At 39.8% G+C, this 20029-nt stretch overlaps 1 protein-coding gene across 1 annotated transcript in view; it reads left to right on the top strand.

The window, feature by feature from the left end:
- Nucleotides 1-1707: 1707 nt before the first annotated feature.
- Nucleotides 1708-20029, top strand: part of smc3 (structural maintenance of chromosomes 3) — a 61303-nt gene continuing 42981 nt past the window's right edge. The window contains exons 1-7 of the mRNA XM_060911540.1: nt 1708-1898; nt 9801-9876; nt 10057-10095; nt 10337-10404; nt 15965-16036; nt 16202-16281; nt 16365-16443. Of these exons, the coding sequence (XP_060767523.1) occupies nt 1884-1898; nt 9801-9876; nt 10057-10095; nt 10337-10404; nt 15965-16036; nt 16202-16281; nt 16365-16443 (429 nt within the window). The 5' untranslated portion in view covers nt 1708-1883. The remainder of the gene's footprint in view (nt 1899-9800; nt 9877-10056; nt 10096-10336; nt 10405-15964; nt 16037-16201; nt 16282-16364; nt 16444-20029) is intronic.

The following is a 20029-nucleotide window of genomic DNA, read 5'->3' as shown; positions in this document are numbered from 1 at the left end:
CAAACATGTTTGGTTCAGGAAAGTCTGTAGTTTTAAAAATTATAAACTATATCCAGTAGAAAATATCCAAAGGGTTTTCCTAGGCCACTACACAGCCAGCTGTCTCCCAATCACAAAGTAAGACACAACAGTGACACCTGTTGTGACTCTGAGAGTGGTAAAGTGCTCACTTTCTCTATTTTTGAGCCATCTTTGTAGTGGACTACTATGTTCACTTGATCTAGGGAACTTAAACCAACAATTTTCACCTCAATCCTTAGTGAAACCCTTCCTACACTAATATACGAGCATGTTATTTTGTGTAGGAAAACCATGAATAATGGTGCAATGTATAACACACGGTGGTTAAAAACTGAAAAATGTCCACTAACTAAACAAATTTGTCAATAAACCATCATATATATATATATGAGTGATTCCACGCTTATGGGTACTGAAATGGGGACATGAACTTATTTTTAAAAATTCACCTAAAACCATTTCTTTTTTTTTACCATCAGGTCACAAAACATGTAATCTTTAATGAATGATATGTTAAAAGATAACTTTAATTTTCTGAGATGTAATAAAAACATATTTATATGCCAAAGTCAGAACGTAACAGAAGTGTTGTGGACATATAGATTCTCAATTTTAACAATGTAGAATTATTTTATAACTGTATTTTATTATGTATAGATAAAGTAATGATATATTAGAATATAACAGTGAGGGTTTTTTTTAATGTAGCAATCTACATCAGCTTTTTTTTAATAATGTTTGACACCAATAGAATGACATTGTCTGATACAAAAATGTAAAAAGACTGGTTGGCTTTTTGAAACATAGGAAGGTGATGTTTTAGCAAATATAATTAATAAACGTGTAGTAGAAGAAACATACACATTCTTTCAATAAGATTAACATGGTATATAGCTAGATTGTAATTAATTTGTAAGATGGACAATCGTAACAGAAGTAATGTAACAGACATCATTTTGGAACTCATAGGCTTGACTTTGGCATATAAATATGTTTTTATTACATCTCAGAAAATTAAAGTTATCTTTTAACATATCATTCATTAAAGATTACATGTTTTGTGACCTGATGGTAAAAAAAAGAAATGGTTTTAGGTGAATTTTTAAAAATAAGTTCATGTCCCCATTTCAGTACCCATAAGCGTGGAATCACTCATATATATATATTTTTAAAAAGTGTCATTGTGTGAAATGGATTTTCCATTTCAAATCCACCATCTAAGCAAGTTAATAGCATGGCTCTGGTTGATGGAAAGGTGACTTGTCCAATCGCGGAGTGCTTATAAACTGGTCACCAATCCTAGAGCGAGACATGAGAGGTTACCAGCCAATGCGCATTTAGGAGGCGGGATCTGTCGAAATACGGGTAGGCAAAGAAAACCCGCTTCATTGAGTGGACTCGAATCTCATCTTGGCGCCCAAAGCTGTCTCAATACGGGTTATACCAACATCTCAATACGGGTGTGTGATGTTGAATAAAGAGCAGGAAATTCATTTAACACGATTTCAGTGTCCATTTAGATGGTTCTACATTATGAAAACAGTGATTGAATCGTATGTTAGTACGGTCGTGATAAAATTGTCCGTGAAGAATTTCTTGATCGATAAATTGAGCCTCCAGCTGCCCTCCCCGCGCTGTCAGTAAAATGAGATCTTCCATCATTTCCCGCCCCCTCCGCCATTTTCTTTGTTATTTCTGTTTACGTGAGGGAAAAAAAATACTTCATGCACCGAATTTGGATTTATTAAAGTGCACGATATTTTATTTTTTTTCCTTCATAACCCTTCTTCTCTGCGTGGAGGAAGAGGAGGAGGGTGCGGAGCTTGTTTTGGTTTGGAAGGTGACTCGGGAAAGGCGAAACTATGTACATTAAGCAGGTAAAGTGAATGGAGATGCTAACAGCTAAGCTAATGTTGAGGCCCTTATTGTGTGAATAGGATTCATATACATGGATATATTTGCAGAAATGATATATCGTATATATCGGGGTTTCTAAACGGGTCGATTTCGATAATTTAGATATCGAGTTAGCGGATGTTAGCTTTGAAGCTGTGCTAGCTGCTCAGTTGAGGTAAGGCTAATGCTAAGAGGCGAACTCCAGGAGCGCGCGTGCTTAATTTGCCTGAGGTAAAAAAAAAAAAAGTTGACCAGAAAAATGCTGAGTGGTAATGATTTAATTAAAATAAACTACAGTTTTTCATTCTATTTAAAGTTAACTAACATATTTTCTTGAATATTTTATTAACTTCTCACACTTTTTTTAATTTATTAATAACATCTTGAAATGTAGTTTATTCTTTATTAGCTATTCTTTCTCCTGTCCTGTAGTAAACTTTATAAACACGTTAATCTATTATTATTATTATTATTATTATTATTATTTTGTTGTATTTCACAAAAATCATGAAATAATAAACGTTGTACAAACGTTTTTATCTCTGACATTTTCTCTCTGTTATTGGCTTCCTGTCTAATTTCCTCAGCAAAAATGTATTAAATTTTTAACTATATTAAACATATATATAATGTATATGTGTGTGTATATATGTTTTTTTTAATATGTGGTGAGTTGAAAGACAAACAAAATTGGCTCCTGGTTCATTCGGCATAATTTTTAAGCTAAAATTTACCTGCTTATATTTGACTTTATGTTGTTAAGTATGAAGAAGCATTTTAAAGCAAGGTTATTTTAATAATACGTTTTATCTTTTTCATACAACAATGTAATCCCATAATAACATGCTGTTGGAGGAAAATAATCAGTGACGGGGTGCTGTGATGACGTTACAGAGTGTTGGAGTTAGTTTCCACCTTGAAGTTGATTTTATTTTCCTGGAACAGCAAGTCCTGAAGTGTTTTATTCTTCTTGTATACGTCACAGTAATTTTCTAATATATGGAAAAGTTGCGTTTATTAAAGAACGAAATGCTTTTAAAAAAAAAAGTTTATAGTTACATTTAATGTTGTGGAATGTCTGTGAAATAAGTTAGTTCAAGAGTACCCAAACTAGGGGCCACTTATGGCCCTTTTCCACTACCCTTTTTCAGTTCACTTCAGCCCGACACGGCTCGCGTTTCGACTACCTCAGAGCAGCACGTCTCAGCTCGCTTCAGCCTTACTCAGCACCCAAAACTCGCACGGTTTTGGAGTGGGGCTGAAGCGAGCCAAACCGAGCCGAATGGGGCTAGGGGCGTGAGCAGACACTCCCCTGTGCACTGATTGGTGAGGAGGCGTGTTCTCACATGCCCACACACGCCCCGCGAGCACGCTGGGATCTGTAAACACCGTAAACCCGGAAGAAGAAGAATTACGAATTACGAGAATTTCTGAAGCCTTATGCGCCTCGCCTCATCTATACGCTCTTGCCAGTATCTGTTGGCGTTGTCGGTGACAACAAGCCACAGCACCAAGACCAGCAACACTAACGACTCCATGTCCTCCATGTTTATTGTTTACTATCCGGGTCGTGAGACTACCGCTTAAAAGCTCACTGATGTCACTGTTTGCGCCGCCTAACGACATCACGTGACGTCCACCCACTTTCGCTAACTCCACCCAATGTGTCCACCCACTTCCAGCCAGCATGGTTCAGCACGGTTGTAGTCGAAATGCAGCCCCAGTCAGCTCGACTCAGCCCAACTCAGCCGCTTTGGTAGTGGAAAAGTGGCATTAGGCTACATCCACACGACAACGGCAACGAGATTTTTTTTTTTTTTTAGCTGGTAAAAAAAATATATCGCGTCCACATGGGCAACGGATCAGTAAAATATCAGGTCCATATGGCAACGCAACGCTTGCTGAAAACGATGCAATACACATGCCACACCTCTACGTGCGCTGTAAGACGGTCCCATCGGAGACACCAGAACAATAGAAGAAGTAGGACGCATGCGCATAAACCCCTTCTTCTACCCGGCGTGAATGAGTGAGTGCTGCTTGTTCTAGTCATGTGGTTGTGGCGTCATCGTAAACAAATCCGTTCTACTCATCCAGACGACTTCGCAACGGCGCCGTTGCCAGATTTTTCCACTCTGGAAACCGTTCTCAAAAAATATCGTTTTGGGGCACCCAAAACGCCGGTGCCGTGTGGACGCCAGGATGAAACGATGATAAATTTTATCAGATTCACCTGAATCCGTTGCCGTGTGGACAGGGCCTTAATTTTATAAATGATGTTGCGAGGGGGGAAAAAAAAATCAGATTACTCAGTCACATTCTGCTTTCAGATAAGTCACTTTTTTTTTAAATGATCCTGACACATTGCACTAGTGTCGTTGAGCAAAAAAAAGGACAAATTTCTCCACTCATCTACCTCCAATTAAAGCACACACACACACACACACACCCAAAAAAACACCCAAAAAGTAGAGTTCTGTCGTCTCATACTTGGGTACTATTTGTATAGGTAATTGTATGGGGCCGAGTAAAATTAAGGATTAATTTCACAAGTGATTTCGAAATCACAAGTGAAATCGATCTTTAATTTTACGAGGAATCCATACGATTACTTGTTTATAATATATCGGGCCAAATTCATACTTTGGAAGCCACTCAAGTTCACAACATTTGTCATTCACATTTTCTGAACCAATCAGGGCGTGAGACTATCTTGCACGTTTGAATCAGTTTCTAAAGCGTCTTTCATCATGACACGGTGACACGACATGAGGATTTTTAAAGTGGTTTACAAAATTTTATTGGAGCGTCTTTATAAAAGCCATTTTGTTGACACAATTTGCTAATTTTTGTAACCGGAACCAAGCAACGAACTAGCCAATAGCATTTCAGAAATACAGCTCCGTGTTAAGGAAAAAAGCGCTCCTTGATTGACCAATCAGAATTGAGTAATTTGGCCCTCCGTATTATAATAGACTGTTATTGAACACTAACACGAACCATTGTTTCCTCTTCTAGTTTGAATTTTAAAAACCTTGAAATATATTAAAAGCTTTTTTTTTTTTTTTTTTTGCACGCCAACCTTCTGGATTTTCTAGATTCGTAATTCCTTTTGAATGTAAGGTCACGGTTTTAGACTTGAGACAAAGAATCAAGACGACAGCTGAGAGTTTTATGAAAGATACCTTGTTTGTTGAAGTGTTTAATGTCACTGTTAGGGCTATGTGATATGGGAAAAAATGAATATCCCGATACATTTTCTCCATTTCACGATATACGATATATCTCATCTCATCTCATTATCTGTAGCCGCTTTATCCTGTTCTACAGGGTCGCAGGCAAGCTGGAGCCTATCCCAGCTGCCTACGGGCGAAAGGCGGGGTACACCCTGGACAAGTCGCCAGGTCATCACAGGGCTGACACATAGACACAGACAACCATTCACACTCACATTCACACCTCCGGTCAATTTACGCTACGTTCACACTGCAAGGCTTAATGCTCAATTCCGATTTTTTTGTGAAATCCGATTTTTTTTGTGAGGTCGTTCACATTAACAAATATATGCGACTTGTATGTGATCCTCAGTATGAACGAAAAGCGACCTAAAAGTGTTCCGCATGCGCATTGCAGGATACGACGACGTCACACGCAGTGAGCATGGCCAGTGTTTACGGAAGTAAAACCGCCCGGTTGCGGTATGACCCATCCAATCTAGCTTGAATAGCTGTATCCCCCCAAATGGAAATCAGCTCCCTAACCTCTGCGTCCTTCCATTGAGAAGATTCAGAACCTTCACAGCCCGAAGCGTCCCTCGCATTGATGTCATGCGCAGGGGCGCAGATACGTTTTTTGAACTGGGGGGGACAAAAAACTGGGGGGGACAAAGCTGCCAGCAAACCAACCCCAACCCCGATATGCCTGTCAAACTTGTTGTGGGTTACCATAGCAACCAAGCTCGAGTTCGCAACCTGTGCAGTCTGCACTCAACCAACCGAATATCAGTCTTTGTTTTATGTGAGTTGTTGCAACTATGTATATACTGCTGTGCACCTCAATAAACTGAATGGTAATTAGTCTTTTGATTTTTCCGTGAGGTTTGCCTTATGCAAAGAAAGACAGCATAGACGTTTTTTCCTCCCTATAAGTGTGTGGGGGGGACCGAACGAGGTGAATTTAAATCTGGGTGGGGCGAGTCCCACCCTCTATCTGCGCCCGTGATTATGCGCCATGTTGTTGTAACTTTTTTTGAGAGACCCGCCGCCTACTTCAGCGCAGAATAGTGACGTTTGTGGCTTGTTGATGACGTTTAAGTCGGATGAATGCGACCTGGCGGTTCAGACTGAAGTCGCATATGAAAAGAGCGGATAGGAATCGGAATTAGGACCACATATCCAAACGGCTTGGGTCGGATTTGAAAAAATTGGATCTGTGTCGTTCATATTGTCAATAAAAGATCGGATACAGGTCACATATGGGCGAAAAGATCGGATTTGAGTCACTTCAGCCTGCAGTGTGAACGTAGCCTTAGAGTCACCAGTTAACCTAACCTGCATGTCTTTGGACTGTGGGGAAACCGGAGCACCCGAAGGAAACCCACGGGGAGAACATGCAAACTCCACACAGAAAGGCCCTCGCTGGCCACGGGGCTCGAACCTGGACCTTCTTGCTGTGAGGCGACAGCGCTAACCACTACACCACCGTGCCGCCCGCCTGCATTTATATGTTTACTTTATTAATTTACTATTGATATTTCATGGAAAATCATATAAAATTTTCCGTGACTTCATGATGCACCAAGGAAGTACAAAGACGCTCGGAAAAAATAGCACATGCTCAGACAACGTTACGTGTAAACAATTACCTGATTGGTCAGATGTTTTGTCAGGTTAGGTCCAGGCCTGGAAAATTGCTCCAGAAGCAATCTCACCGATACGGATAAACCCAGGCCTGGGCTATAGGGATCAGTATCGGTCTGGTGTGAGCACTGACCACATAAACTGCAGGGGACTGATTTATTTATACTTATCAGTATTGTGGGACCGGGCCTTAAAGAAGCGATATTGATGTGTCAAACGATAATATTGACTTGTAGGGCAATGATGGAGCTAGTGCATCAGATTATTTCTCAACAAATCAAACATTTTCTGGATAAGAGCGTCTGCTCAATGCCATTAATGTAACGTAAACAGCGTTTATCACGTAGGTCGCGTTAACCAACAATTGTCCGTCATTGACGGATTTTTTTTTTTAGCTATGACGGAAAAATCTGAAGGCCGTCGGTCATTTTGACGGATGTTTACCGTTACCATTACCAATAACAATAATAGCCTAATAATAACAATAATAAAACATAATGAAACACACAATTGAAATGATTGGCAAGTTGTGGCAGAGTTTTCTTACATACAGTATACATAGTCTTCACTGCTGTCACTTTCAATCTGAGCCGACGTTGCAGCAGTCTTGATGTTCAGTGCATCGGCTGCTCATGTATACACTGTAGCCACTGCGCAAGGCTGTCCCCCCCCCCCCCCCCCCCTCGCGCTCCTGACCGCGCTACGACTTTTCTAACCACTAGCACAGTGAGATGGATTAATGTTTCCCTTCTCTGCAGAAGACACGTCATTTTTGCTATTAAAAAAAGAGATGCATTGGGTTGTTTGTGTCGTTTCCCTGCCTGTACGTCTTAATGCAATAGCGCTCCTTTAGGCTAGCTGTTTTCTTGTTTTTAAAATGAAACAAATGCCGATTTATTGTATTCTTCCCCAGCAAGCTTAGGAACATCACTGCTCGAGTATCTGCTAAACTATCATTTTAATGAGAGCACAGGTAGACAAACTAACATTTAAAAATAACTTCGTTTTATTTAAGACCTTCCGTGTCAGCCCACTACGGGTCACCGCGGGGTGCAGCTGCACCACTGGTGCAGAAAGACCGCATGCTGCAGGATTTCCTCCCTATGAAGAGAGTACTAGCAGGGTCGGGAAATCCAACTTTCAGAGGCTCTTGCCGGCTTCTGATCACTTCCCTGGGAGAAATGTTTCCCGACTTCAGAACTTTGGCTGAAGTGGCGCTGGTTATTCCAGTCTCCAGTGTCGCAGCAGAGCGTGGGTTCAGCCTTCAGAATAAAATTAAAACGTCAATGAGAAGTCGTCTGTCCGAGGCGAAGACGCAAAATTTAATGACAATTGCCTCGGCAGCAGTCTCCATTGACGACTTTGATTATGCACAAGCGAGCTCCCAATTTAAATCCATGCGGGCCAGAAGGAAGGTTTGAGCTCACGCAAACAGGTCAAATTAGATCGTCACTTAAATCGTTGTAGTGGACTGTTCATATTTTAACTGCAATTGTCTTGCTACGTTGTAAAATAACATTGTTCATATGCCCGTTAAGGCACAACAGCCGCAATGTTTTTAGCGGAGGGAAAATGGGTTCACAAGTGACCGAACGTCAGATGCTACGTTCACACTGCAAGGCTTAATGCTCAATTCTGATTTTTTTGTGAAATCCGATTTTTTTGTGAGGTCGTTCACATTAATAAATATATGCGACTTGTATGTGATCCTCAGTATGAACGAAAAGCGACCTAAAAGTGTTCTGCATGCGCATTGCGGGATACGACGACGTCACACGCAGTGAGCATGGCCAGTGTTTACGGAAGTAAAACCGCCCGGTTGCGGTATGACCCATCCAATCTAGCTTGAATAGCTGCATCCCCCCAAATGGAAATCAGCTCCCTAACCTCTGCGTCCTTCCACTGAGAAGATTCAGAACCTTCACAGCCCGAAGCGTCCCTCGCATTGATGTCATGCGCAGGGGCGCAGATATGTTTTTTGAACTGGGGGGGACAAAGCTGCCAGCAAACCAACCCCAACTGCCTGTCAGACTTGTTGTGGGTTACCATAGCAACCAAGCTCGAGCTCGCAACCTGTGCAGTCTGCGCAGCTCAACCAACCGAATATCAGTCTTTGTTTTATGTGAGTTGTTGCAACTATGTATGTACTGCCGTGCACCTCAATAAACCGAATGGTAATTAGTCTTTTGATTTTTCCGTGAGGTTTGCCTTATGCAAAGAAAGACAGCATAGACGTTTTTCCTCCCTATAAGTGGGGGGGACCGAGCGAGGTGAATTTAAATCTGGGTGGGACGAGTCCCCCCCTCTATCTGCGCCCGTGATTATGCGCCATGTTGTTGTAACTTTTTTTTTGAGAGACCCGCCGCCTACTTCAGCGCAGAATAGTGACGTTTGTGGCTTGTTGATGACGTGTAAGTCGGATGAATGCGACCTGGCGGTTCAGACTCAAGTCGCATATGAAAAGAGCGGATAGGAATCGGAATTAGCACCACATATCCAAACGGCCTAGGTCGGATTTGAAAAAATCGGATCTGTGTCGTTCATATTGTCAATAAAAGATCAGATACAGGTCACATATGGGCGAAAAGATCGGATTTGAGTCACTTCAGCCTGCAGTGTGAACGTAGCCAGAATCTCTGTTCATCTTTTTGCATCATAAATACATAAATAAATGATTAAATAATACAAGCTTGTTCTGTGAATTAATTTTTAAATGAAAATGAGTCCATGAAAACACAAGTTATTAAATATATAGCATTTATAGCCTATATACATTGTCATTTAAAAGTTAAAATAAAATGACAGATAATAATGGACAATGATGGAATTTTTACGACCCTGTCCGTCAAAATGACGGACAATGAAAAAGTCTAACGCAACCACTGGTTTATCAGGAAGCACTGATTTTAGCCAAAGCTGATTTAAATCATCTCAGTGCTGGACAGATTTGTCTTGTACCAAATGCAGTGATTTCAGAAATGCGCTAAAATGAACCAAATTGTGTGTGTAATAACCTTTAACCAGGTGATCATCCAGGGCTTCCGCAGTTACAGAGACCAGACTGTGGTGGACCCTTTCAGCTCCAAGCACAATGTGATCGGTGAGTCTGATCTCAGAGTGAGGTCTCGTGAGTTTTATTGCTTTTCACAAAATCGTGAAAGAAGCAAAACGCTGATTTGCTGGAATGAATGAGCTCATGAAAGACTTTAATTTGTATGCCTGGTGGGTTTTTATCCATTTTTATTTTACTTATTTAAAAAAAAAAATTTTTCCCCCCCAGTGGGCAGAAATGGATCTGGAAAGAGTAACTTCTTTTACGGTGAGTACCCTGAGTCTTTGAGTTGCATGGATGTAGAGAAGACTCTTTATCCGTTTAGCATTTGTGTTTTGGTGTTAGTTTGGGGGTAGTGTTAGTGCTTAGGGAACTTTTAATACGTAAACAAAAAAGTAAAAATTTCAGACAGTAATCTGCAAATTTTATTTCCGTAACAGTGCTGTTATCGTGTGTGGATATGTAGTGTAAAATTTTCCTCCTGACACAGTTTTTGTTTCTTTTGCAGCGATCCAGTTTGTGCTGAGTGATGAATTCAGTCACCTGCGGCCTGAGCAGCGTCTGGCCCTGCTGCACGTCAGTAATGATGATGATAATTTAGCAGATTTAGATCTCAGAAGTGCTTCACAAGATCAAACACTGAAATAATAATAATGCATGTTTGTTTATTGTACACAGGGCTCGTGCAGGTCTTTGAAAAGTGCTGGAATTTGAAAACTCATTTCAAGGGCACTTGAAACTCCTTGAAAATAGGAAAAATTCCTTGAAAAATCGTAAATACTCCTTGAAAAAAGTACTTAAATTCTTCCCGTGCATTTAGGTGTAATATTTAAAAAGGAAAAAATAGAGAAATGAAGTGAAATCAATATAGAAAAACGATGACACGATTGTCATTTAAAATGAACACTCTGGGCTTCCTGTGTTTTCGCACATGCGTTCTGGTTCTCTGGCGCCATATTGAATTCTCCTGTTGGGTGTGCAGGCGTGCACATATGCACATGAATGAATTGACTCACTATTGGCAAGTCTTTTGAAAGGCAAGAGTCATTTCTGCAAATTATGGCAGCTTGTGCAATGCTTACTCGTGTTATCCCACGGCCAGGCGGGCGTTGAAAGAGGATTTAGCATCAACAGTGAGTTGATGCAATATAATTTCAAAGAAAAGTCAGTGATTGCAATGCGCACAATATATGACCACATTCAGAAGTGTAGAGGGGTGTTAAACGTGAAGATCGATCAAGATTTAAGAAATGCTGCACGAAACGCGTCATCCATTTATCGAAGTGAGCAAAGGAAACAACAAGAAATGGAAAAATAGAGAGAGAGAGAGAGCGCATGAACAAGGATGTCGGTGATAAAATGTTCGCTATGCAAACAAGAAGGAGACGTATACTAGAAGATTCATCTCAACTGAAAGAGTGTGTTGACAAGGTGATGGAACTAGCAGAACAAGATAGTGCATGTCACGAAAGCTAACAGCTTCAAGAGGACTAAAGGATATGGAACTCGAGGCTAACGAGCTAAACGACAAAATCGAGGTGCTAAAGAAGAAGCTCAAGCGTTAACGTTTTTAATTTTGAGTGAACCAAATCGCTTAGCCGCAATGGTTACATTGCTATAACACAGAGACCGTTTGTTGCAAACAAATTCTGCCGTATACAGTTTTTTAGAAAGTTTTCCATGTTTAAATTTGTTGCTGAAATGTAACAGATTTCAATTATATCAGTGACCGTGTTTCTAACGATTGTTTTTGAAATCTGTTTTAAAATATAACAAGCGAAAATAAAAGAAACGAATAAAATGTAAGACCCGTGCAAAGGCCATGCTTTTTTTCTAATTACACACAAAACAAAAGGCTCGGCTACCAAGCTTCGAACCGTGAGCGACTTTAACGATCGTAAATTCCAAAACTAAACACCTCAAAAAGCAAAGAATGCTAAATATAAACACAAACTATGTCGATATCATGGTTGTGAAACTGGTTGTGGAGTATTTTGGAAAGGTTTTTGCAATCCAAAACGCCAGTTTTCCTCATTCAAAAGTTCGGTCAAATGTTCATTATCCTGATTGTACCCATCGTGATGTGGTCCTTGAACGTCTTCACAAAAATCCTGCACGACCCCTGTGTACAGTACTGTGCAAATGTAAATAAATGCTTTTGACCAAAAATGGCTTAAAAATAATGAAATGTTTCAACATTAAAAAAAAAAATACTATAAACAGTAATCAGTCAGCCATAATAAATGAAACAAAGTCAGTATTTGGTGTGAGACGACCCTTTGCTTTAATAATAATAAAAAAACAGTAGTCTGAGTTCCAGTGAGTGCAGTTTTATGCGGAAATGATCTGTAGGTTTTACTGAGCATCTTACAGAACCAGCCACAGTTCTTCTGGACACTTTGACTGTCACACTCGCGTCTTCATTTTGCACCAAAAGCCAGTAGCCTTCATTATGTCTTCTTTTTTTAGTCTGAAAAGTGCTCTTTTATGCTGTTCAGTAAGGCTGTAACAATATGTGTATCGAAATTAAAATCGCGATACGCAGAGCCACGATCCGTGTTGCGATACAAGAAGGCAGAATCGCGGTACACCCTTTCAAACTTCTCCTCAGCCCAAAAACAGAGGTGCTTCCAAACTTCAATTTATGAATACTTTACTTTTTATTTAAATTCCATTTTAAACTTACTTAAATTACTTTTATTTTTTAGATCTATTAGTAAGTCGTTTTTTCGCCGACCTGCGACAATCTTCTGCAAGTCACGCAACGGCCACACTCGCCACTGGCAGAGCATTCGTTTTGTTTAAGTGGTCGCCATTCTGGTTGCGACGCGGGGAGCGAATCTGTAAACAAGCAGCTCATTGGCTGGCTGGGTGTGCCACAAGCCAATCACAATCACTTGACCGGAAAGGCATGCAGTGTTGCCAGATTGGGTGGGTTTAGGTGCTTTTTGGCTGGTTTTGAACATATTTTGGGGTGGAAAACGTTGCAGTATCTGGCAACACTGAGCATCTGCTTGGGCAGAAGCCTTCTGCGGCAGTTACATTTTGACACGCGAGCAATGTTTCACTATAAAAATTCCGTAATTTCCATCTGTTTTCCGCGATCACAGAAAATCATTGGCCCTATGAGAGTGAGACAGTGAGAGAGCCACCCCCCCCCCCCCCCCCCCCCCCCCAAAAAAAATCTTAACGGATTTACACGATTTGGAAAAATGACTTTTTCAGAACCGAAAAAACCAGAGCTTCCGGCTCAACAGTATTATTTTGAGAAATAAAACAGTCTTTGGATATACATTTGTTCATTTTTGCATACATATTACTCATTCTCTGCAGTGGTCTGAATTATGTTATTAAATAGTTAATGTAAGTAAGTAAATGTTAAGTCAAATTTACTACTTTAAAAAAGCATTTAAAAAAAATCGTGGGTGTATCGAATCGTGGGTCAAAAATCGCGATACGAATCGAATCGTGAGTTGGGTGTATCGTTACAGCCCTACTGTTCAGATATCAGCATTTTTTTTTTCTTTTTTCCCTGTAACATTTAATTTTGTGCTGGAAAACGAACGTTTGGAACTCTAATCGGGTCAGCCAAGATCAGATGGACCTTATAGGTTCCAAAATAACAAAAAACCCAAGGTCACCCAAAATGGTCAAAACTGTGATATTATGGGCTTGAACATATTGGGGTCCCATACCTAAAATTTCATGTAGCATTCTCTTTCCGTTTTGAAAATATACCTCATTTTATACATGCCCCATTCTGCTAGGTTGTTGACGTTACGGACACTACATTAAAAGATATAACGGGATAGATCCACTTAAAACACCTCAAAAGCAAATGTTGATGGGGCAACGAACTGTTATGCCATAAAGTGCCCTGTGGAATGTTACAATTGAGTATAGTTACATATATTTGCTGGGTCTTCTAGTTATGTGACACGTTATCAGGGACCCCGATATTAGACAGAGAAACACAAAATTTCACAACACTTTATTAAAGCTCCAATTATTGGGCTCACAAAACATCATTTTATGCATAGTATCGGCTTATTATACTAGTTCCTTAATTAATTGACAGTTGGTTGTCCTTTCCATCAAAGATTACATAGCTTATATACTTGTTGAACAATGTTACACATAACGTTACAGACACTACATATTGCAAATATATCTATTAATATAACAACTAAAGACGTATGAATATGTAACTAGAGCCCTACATGAGGCCAACAGGACCAATGCATGTCATAATCACCAAAAATGGTAAAAAATTCTGCAGCATTCTGTTACAGCAAGACCGTTACGGACACTACAGAAAACAACGGAAATGACACGCAAAATCTTTGGCATGTGAATTTTGCAAACATATGCCCCCAGCAACAAGGTTTTTGTATCAAATCATATCACATACTACATAAAATGTGTGTATTTAATTTAAAGTGTTTATTAAAATGCATTAAATAAGATCTCAGGCCATTTTCAACTTTGCAGTGACAAAGAAAGCAAATTAGGTTCAGCAACCCCCCCATTGACAAAACTATTGTGAAAGATTTCATTTTTATCGGAATTCCGTGATTCAGCTGTCAATTTGTTCCTCAAAAATCTGCTGATTTACTAAAACAGTTAGTGTTTGACAAATTATTGCCAAGTTTAAGCAGCAATGATGCATTCTGGGGTATTAAATCAAATGAACATGCGTTACATGGTGAAAATGTGCAATATGAAGAGTTTGTCTGATAAAAAAAAACTGAAACATGGATTCAGTGGTGGTAAATTATGATCTGGCTTTGAAACGTCATACATTGGCAATGATAGTCTACCATTACAACATATGAAATAGTTTAATAAACATAAATAGAAGGCTTTTACATAGTGTTACATGATCTCAAACAAGTAGGTACATCTGATTGTGGCTGACCCGTAATATTGTTTTTGTACTGACTCAATAATGTAGAAGCCATAAAATATAAATCTGTAACAAAGTTTGTATGAAAACCATAGGGGGCCTAGGACTTTTGCACAGTACCATTTATATAAAGATGATTAGTGTGTAAAAAGTTTTTGCACACGTTCTATATGTCTTTTGTGTGTCTTATGTTTTAGTGTCTCTCACTCACTCTCTCTCACTCACACACACACACACACACACTCATTGAGTGCGTTTACATGCACATAGAGAAAATCGAATTTCTGCCGTAGCTCGACTGAAATCGAAGTTCTAAATGCCATGGGAACACCTTAGCTAGGCTGAAATTGAACCGAACTTGATTTCTCGTAATCGAGCTACGCGACCTAGATTATGCGATTTTTGCCGAGCTACTTAGTGCATGTAAACCCTGTCGAGCTACTTACTTCAGCACTGCCCCTTCCGGGAGTGACGAGGCCACAAGCGGGAAACACGACAGCCTCGGTCGGCATGACAACAGTAGTAGCGAGCAGCAGAAGAGGTCAGGAGGAACAAACGAAGAAGAGAAAATGGCGAGCAGAAACGTGCACTTCTGGAGCAATGAGGAGACAGAGTTCATGCTCATTCAGCTTAAGGAGTTGAATATATTAAAATTCATGGACGGGAGAAAAACGCGCAATGGAGAACACGGAACTGATAACTTTTGTTTACACGCTTGAATAGCTCTTCTTCATGACGACAACCGGAAGTGCACCAACACGATGAGGCGTGTAGCGCCACCTGTGGCTCGGGTGCACAATGTACCTCACACAATAGCTCGATTTCCTTGTGTGCATGTAGGATTGGATTTCTCTGGCACCCCTGCTGGGACCCTTAGCTCGATTACCGACAGCAGCTCGATTTGGATGTGCATGTAAACGTACTGATTGTCTGTCTTTAACAATTGTCTTTTTGTCTGTCTGTCTCTCTGTGTGTCTGTCCATCTGGAATAATAAAACGGGTTTAAACTGTACTCCTCAGTGTTCAACTAAATGTTCCTTTGTGTCGCTGAATGTTGTAGCCTTCCAACACCAACATGGCCACTTACAAACCAAATCAGCCTTTTCACCTTAATTTTCTGCCAAGAAAGAAATGTACAATCTTTTATAAAATGTATTTGTTTTGTTGAATGTTTAAATATGAAAAAAAACCTTGATTTGGCATAATGGTTGTGTATGTGTGTGTGCGCAGGAGGGCACCGGTCCTCGAGTCATCTCTGCTTTTGTGGAAATTATATTCGACAACTCCGACAACAGGCTTCCGGTAAAATCCCTGAACAGTAACACTGGTTCTGTAGTGTGTGTATGTGAACAGTGCTGTTAGTGCTGTTTCAGGACAATTGTATTGTGTTTTGTATTGATGTGTGTGCCTGGATGACTGTTTTGCACGGGTAATGTACTGTAGTAAACTCGTGCTTCCTCTCATCAGATTGATAAAGAGGAGGTTTCATTACGGCGAGTCATCGGAGCGAAGAAGGACCAGTACTTCCTTGATAAGAAGATGGTGACGTAAGTACTGAGTGATTTTTAGGTAATGTTTGTAAATTCTGTCTTGTGACGGACCGATGACCGAGTGTGTGTGTGTGTTTCAGGAAGAATGATGTGATGAATTTGTTGGAGAGTGCAGGTTTTTCTCGCAGTAACCCGTACTACATCGTAAAGCAGGGAAAGGTAAAAGAACATCTCGCCATGTAAAATCAGTTACAGTAACATCACCCAACAGAGTGGCTAAATTAAATTTCTGTAAATGTTCAAGAATCTGAGTTTACGTACAGTATAACGTGATGAATATCGCAATAATACAACAAGATACTCTTGAGTTTTTATGAACATCAGCGTCTTTGTATAAGGGTCAGTCGATGAAATGGGGTTACCAAAATGTGATATAGAGGGAGTCACTTAAAACAATTTACAACTGAAAACAACTTTTATTTCCATGAAGCATTGACCATATAAGAAAATATAACATAGTTGTTAAGAGAACTCCTGCTCTACAATGTATGATAAAATCCATAAATATTTACCCGGTTGCTAATGTAACAAGGACACGAACAAGCTTTTAAAAATAAAGGAAAAATATTGATAAAATCAATTTTTTGCTTTTATTTGCTTACTTTAAACATTAACACTGAATAAGAATTCATTAGAAATATTAGTTCAACATCATAAACACTGAAAATATGAAATACCAGTATTTCACAAACTTCATAAAATCTCTAAGATTTGAACAATAACAACAGTCATTAACAGGAAACCGTTTCATCCTATATGGGGTAAATGAGATTATTGAATTCATTACTTTACTTAGTCACACTTATATCTGCACTTCTCTAGAGCACGTGTTGTGTTGTGTGAGATCCCGTGAGAAGTTATCTCGCGTCAGTTCAGCTGACCTAGATTGAGTAAATAGGTCTCGCAGGTTGTGAACGAACCAGGAAGTGAGTGGACGCTAAGTTAGGATGTGAGAAAAAACATCGATAATTTCTTTTATTGCCGTTTGTTTAAATTTCTTTCTACCTACATCGTTTTATAGTATATTCTTCTTTATGTTAATCATGATTTCAACTCGTTTTATCATTTTTTATAAGCCTGGTTTCTAACGTAACACGGTAGGACATCACAATGTTACGTTCACAACCTATTTTTAGTGGATGAATTCGAAGCTAAATAGTTTATAGAACCTTCTTAACTTTATTATGTGAGTGAGTACCATGAAACTAATTTTATTGAAATTCTCAGAAAGTAATGAAGGTTTATTTAAGCTCAAAGTCAGCAAATATTCCATGTCACAAAAAACGTGTCATCCGTGTCCAGTCACAGGGGAAGAAAATGTTTCACATTTCTTTATTTCAAAAGAGAACTTCATTTTTTTATTTATTTTATTTCTTCAAACAATATTTATGGATAATCTGCTAAATATTTCTTTAAATCATGGAAATTAAAGATGAAATGGTTATGTAAACCCGGACCAATGAAAAGTAACATCATTTCATGGACTGACCCATAACGTAAAAAAAGAAGTTGAACCATAAAAAAATGCTAAAGAATAATAGCATAGTACAACCCCGATTCCAAAAAAGTTGGGACAAAGTATAAATTGTCAATAAAAACGGAATGCAATAATTTACAAATCTCAAAAACTGATATTGTATTCACAATAGAACATAGACAACATATCAAATGTCGAAAGTGAGACATTTTGAAATTTCATGCCAAATATTGGCTCATTTGAAATTTCATGACAGCAACACATCTCAAAAAAGTTGGGACAGGGGCAATAAGAGGCTGGAAAAGTTAAAGGTACAAAAAAGGAACAGCTGGAGGAGCAAATTGCAACTCATTAGGTCAATTGGCAATAGGTCATTAACATGACTGGGTATAAAAAGAGCATCTTGGAGTGGCAGCGGCTCTCAGAAGTAAAGATGGGAAGAGGATCACCAATCCCCCTAATTCTGCACCGACAAATAGTGGAGCAATATCAGAAAGGAGTTCGACAGTGTAAAATTGCAAAGAGTTTGAACATATCATCATCTACAGTGCATAATATCATCAAAAGATTCAGAGAATCTGGAAGAATCTCTGTGCGTAAGGGTCAAGGCCGGAAAACCATACTGGGTGCCCGTGATCTTTGGGCCCTTAGACGGCACTGCATCACATACAGGCATGCTTCTGTATTGGAAATCACAAAATGGGCTCAGGAATATTTCCAGAGAACATTATCTGTGAACACAATTCACCGTGCCATCCGCCGTTGCCAGCTAAAACACTATAGTTCAAAGAAGAAACTGTATCTAAACATGATCCAGAAGCGCAGACGTCTTCTCTGGGCCAAGGCTCATTTAAAATGGACTGTGGCAAAGTGGAAAACTGTTCTGTGGTCAGACGAATCAAAATTTGAAGTTCTTTATGGAAATCAGGGACGCCGTGTCATTCGGACTAAAGAGGAGAAGGACAACCCGAGTTGTTATCAGCGCTCAGTTCAGAAGCCTGCATCTCTGATGGTATGGGGTTGCATTAGTGCGTGTGGCATGGGCAGCTTACACATCTGGAAAGACACCATCAATGCTGAAAGGTATATCCAGGTTCTAGAGCAACATATGCTCCCATCCTGACGACGTCTCTTTCAGGGAAGACCTCGCATTTTCCAACATGACAATGCCAAACCACATACTGCATCAATTACAGCATCATAGCTGCGTAGAAGAAGGGTCCGGGTACTGAACTGGCCAGCCTGCAGTCCAGATCTTTCACCCATAGAAAACATTTGGCGCATCATAAAACGGAAGATACGACAAAAAAGACCTAAGACAGTCGAGCAACTAGAATCCTCCATTAGACAAGAATGGGTTAACATTCCTATCCCTAAACTTGAGCAACTTGTCTCCTCAGTCCCCAGACGTTTACAGACTGTTGTAAAGAGAAAAGGGGATGTCTCACAGTGGGAAACATGGCCTTGTCCCAACTTTTTTGAGATGTGTTGTTGTCATGAAATTTTAAAATCACCTAATTTTTCTCTTTAAATGATACATTTTCTCAGTTTCGTGGCTCAGTTTTCTCGTCGTGGCTCAGGTGGATAAGGCGCCATACCATAAATCCGGGGACCCGGGTTCGATTCCGACCCGAGGTCATTTCCCGATCCCTCCCCGTCTCTCTCTCCAGCTCATTTCCTGTCTCTACACTGTCCTATCCAATAAAGGTGAAAAAGCCCAAAAAAATATCTTAAAAAAAAAAGAATACTCTGTCGAACGTTATGCATTCTGCGCTAATGCACGTGTGTCAAGGATGCAAGCATGTGCACATACACAGGTTTTTTTTTTTTTCTTTTTTTCCTCTTTCTCAGTTGCTGCTTTGCTCAAACTGACAAGCGCTCAACATTTGCTAAACAATGTAAAGTTGCGTACGTGATAATTGCGGTGCACTTGTGTGGGGAGAAAGAGGAGGGGCACCCCCTTTTGGCTTGGGATGAAAATCTCTGGAGTTCTCGTGTTAAAGTGCATATCACGGGTAAATTCAAGAGCAAGATCAATGTAATTCTCCTATTTTATATTAAACTTTGATCAAATATCTGTCACGTTTTGCATTTTGTGCAATTTTTTTTTTTTACCTTGCGCAATACTAGAAAAATTCAGTTGAAATCGAGCCATTTGAGGCGAATTGGTCCGCCTCTGAAAAAACTTTGCATTTGGATTTCCCAGGAAACATTGATTTTCGTGACGTCGCGTGCGGGACGCCTCCTTCTGAATCCTACGTCAGCGCT

The sequence above is a fragment of the Neoarius graeffei genome, chromosome 27 (assembly GCF_027579695.1).
Source record: "Neoarius graeffei isolate fNeoGra1 chromosome 27, fNeoGra1.pri, whole genome shotgun sequence".
NCBI classification, from domain to species: domain Eukaryota; kingdom Metazoa; phylum Chordata; class Actinopteri; order Siluriformes; family Ariidae; genus Neoarius; species Neoarius graeffei.
Note: the sequence above shows the minus strand (reverse complement) of the source record. Positions and strands in the feature narration are given on the sequence as shown.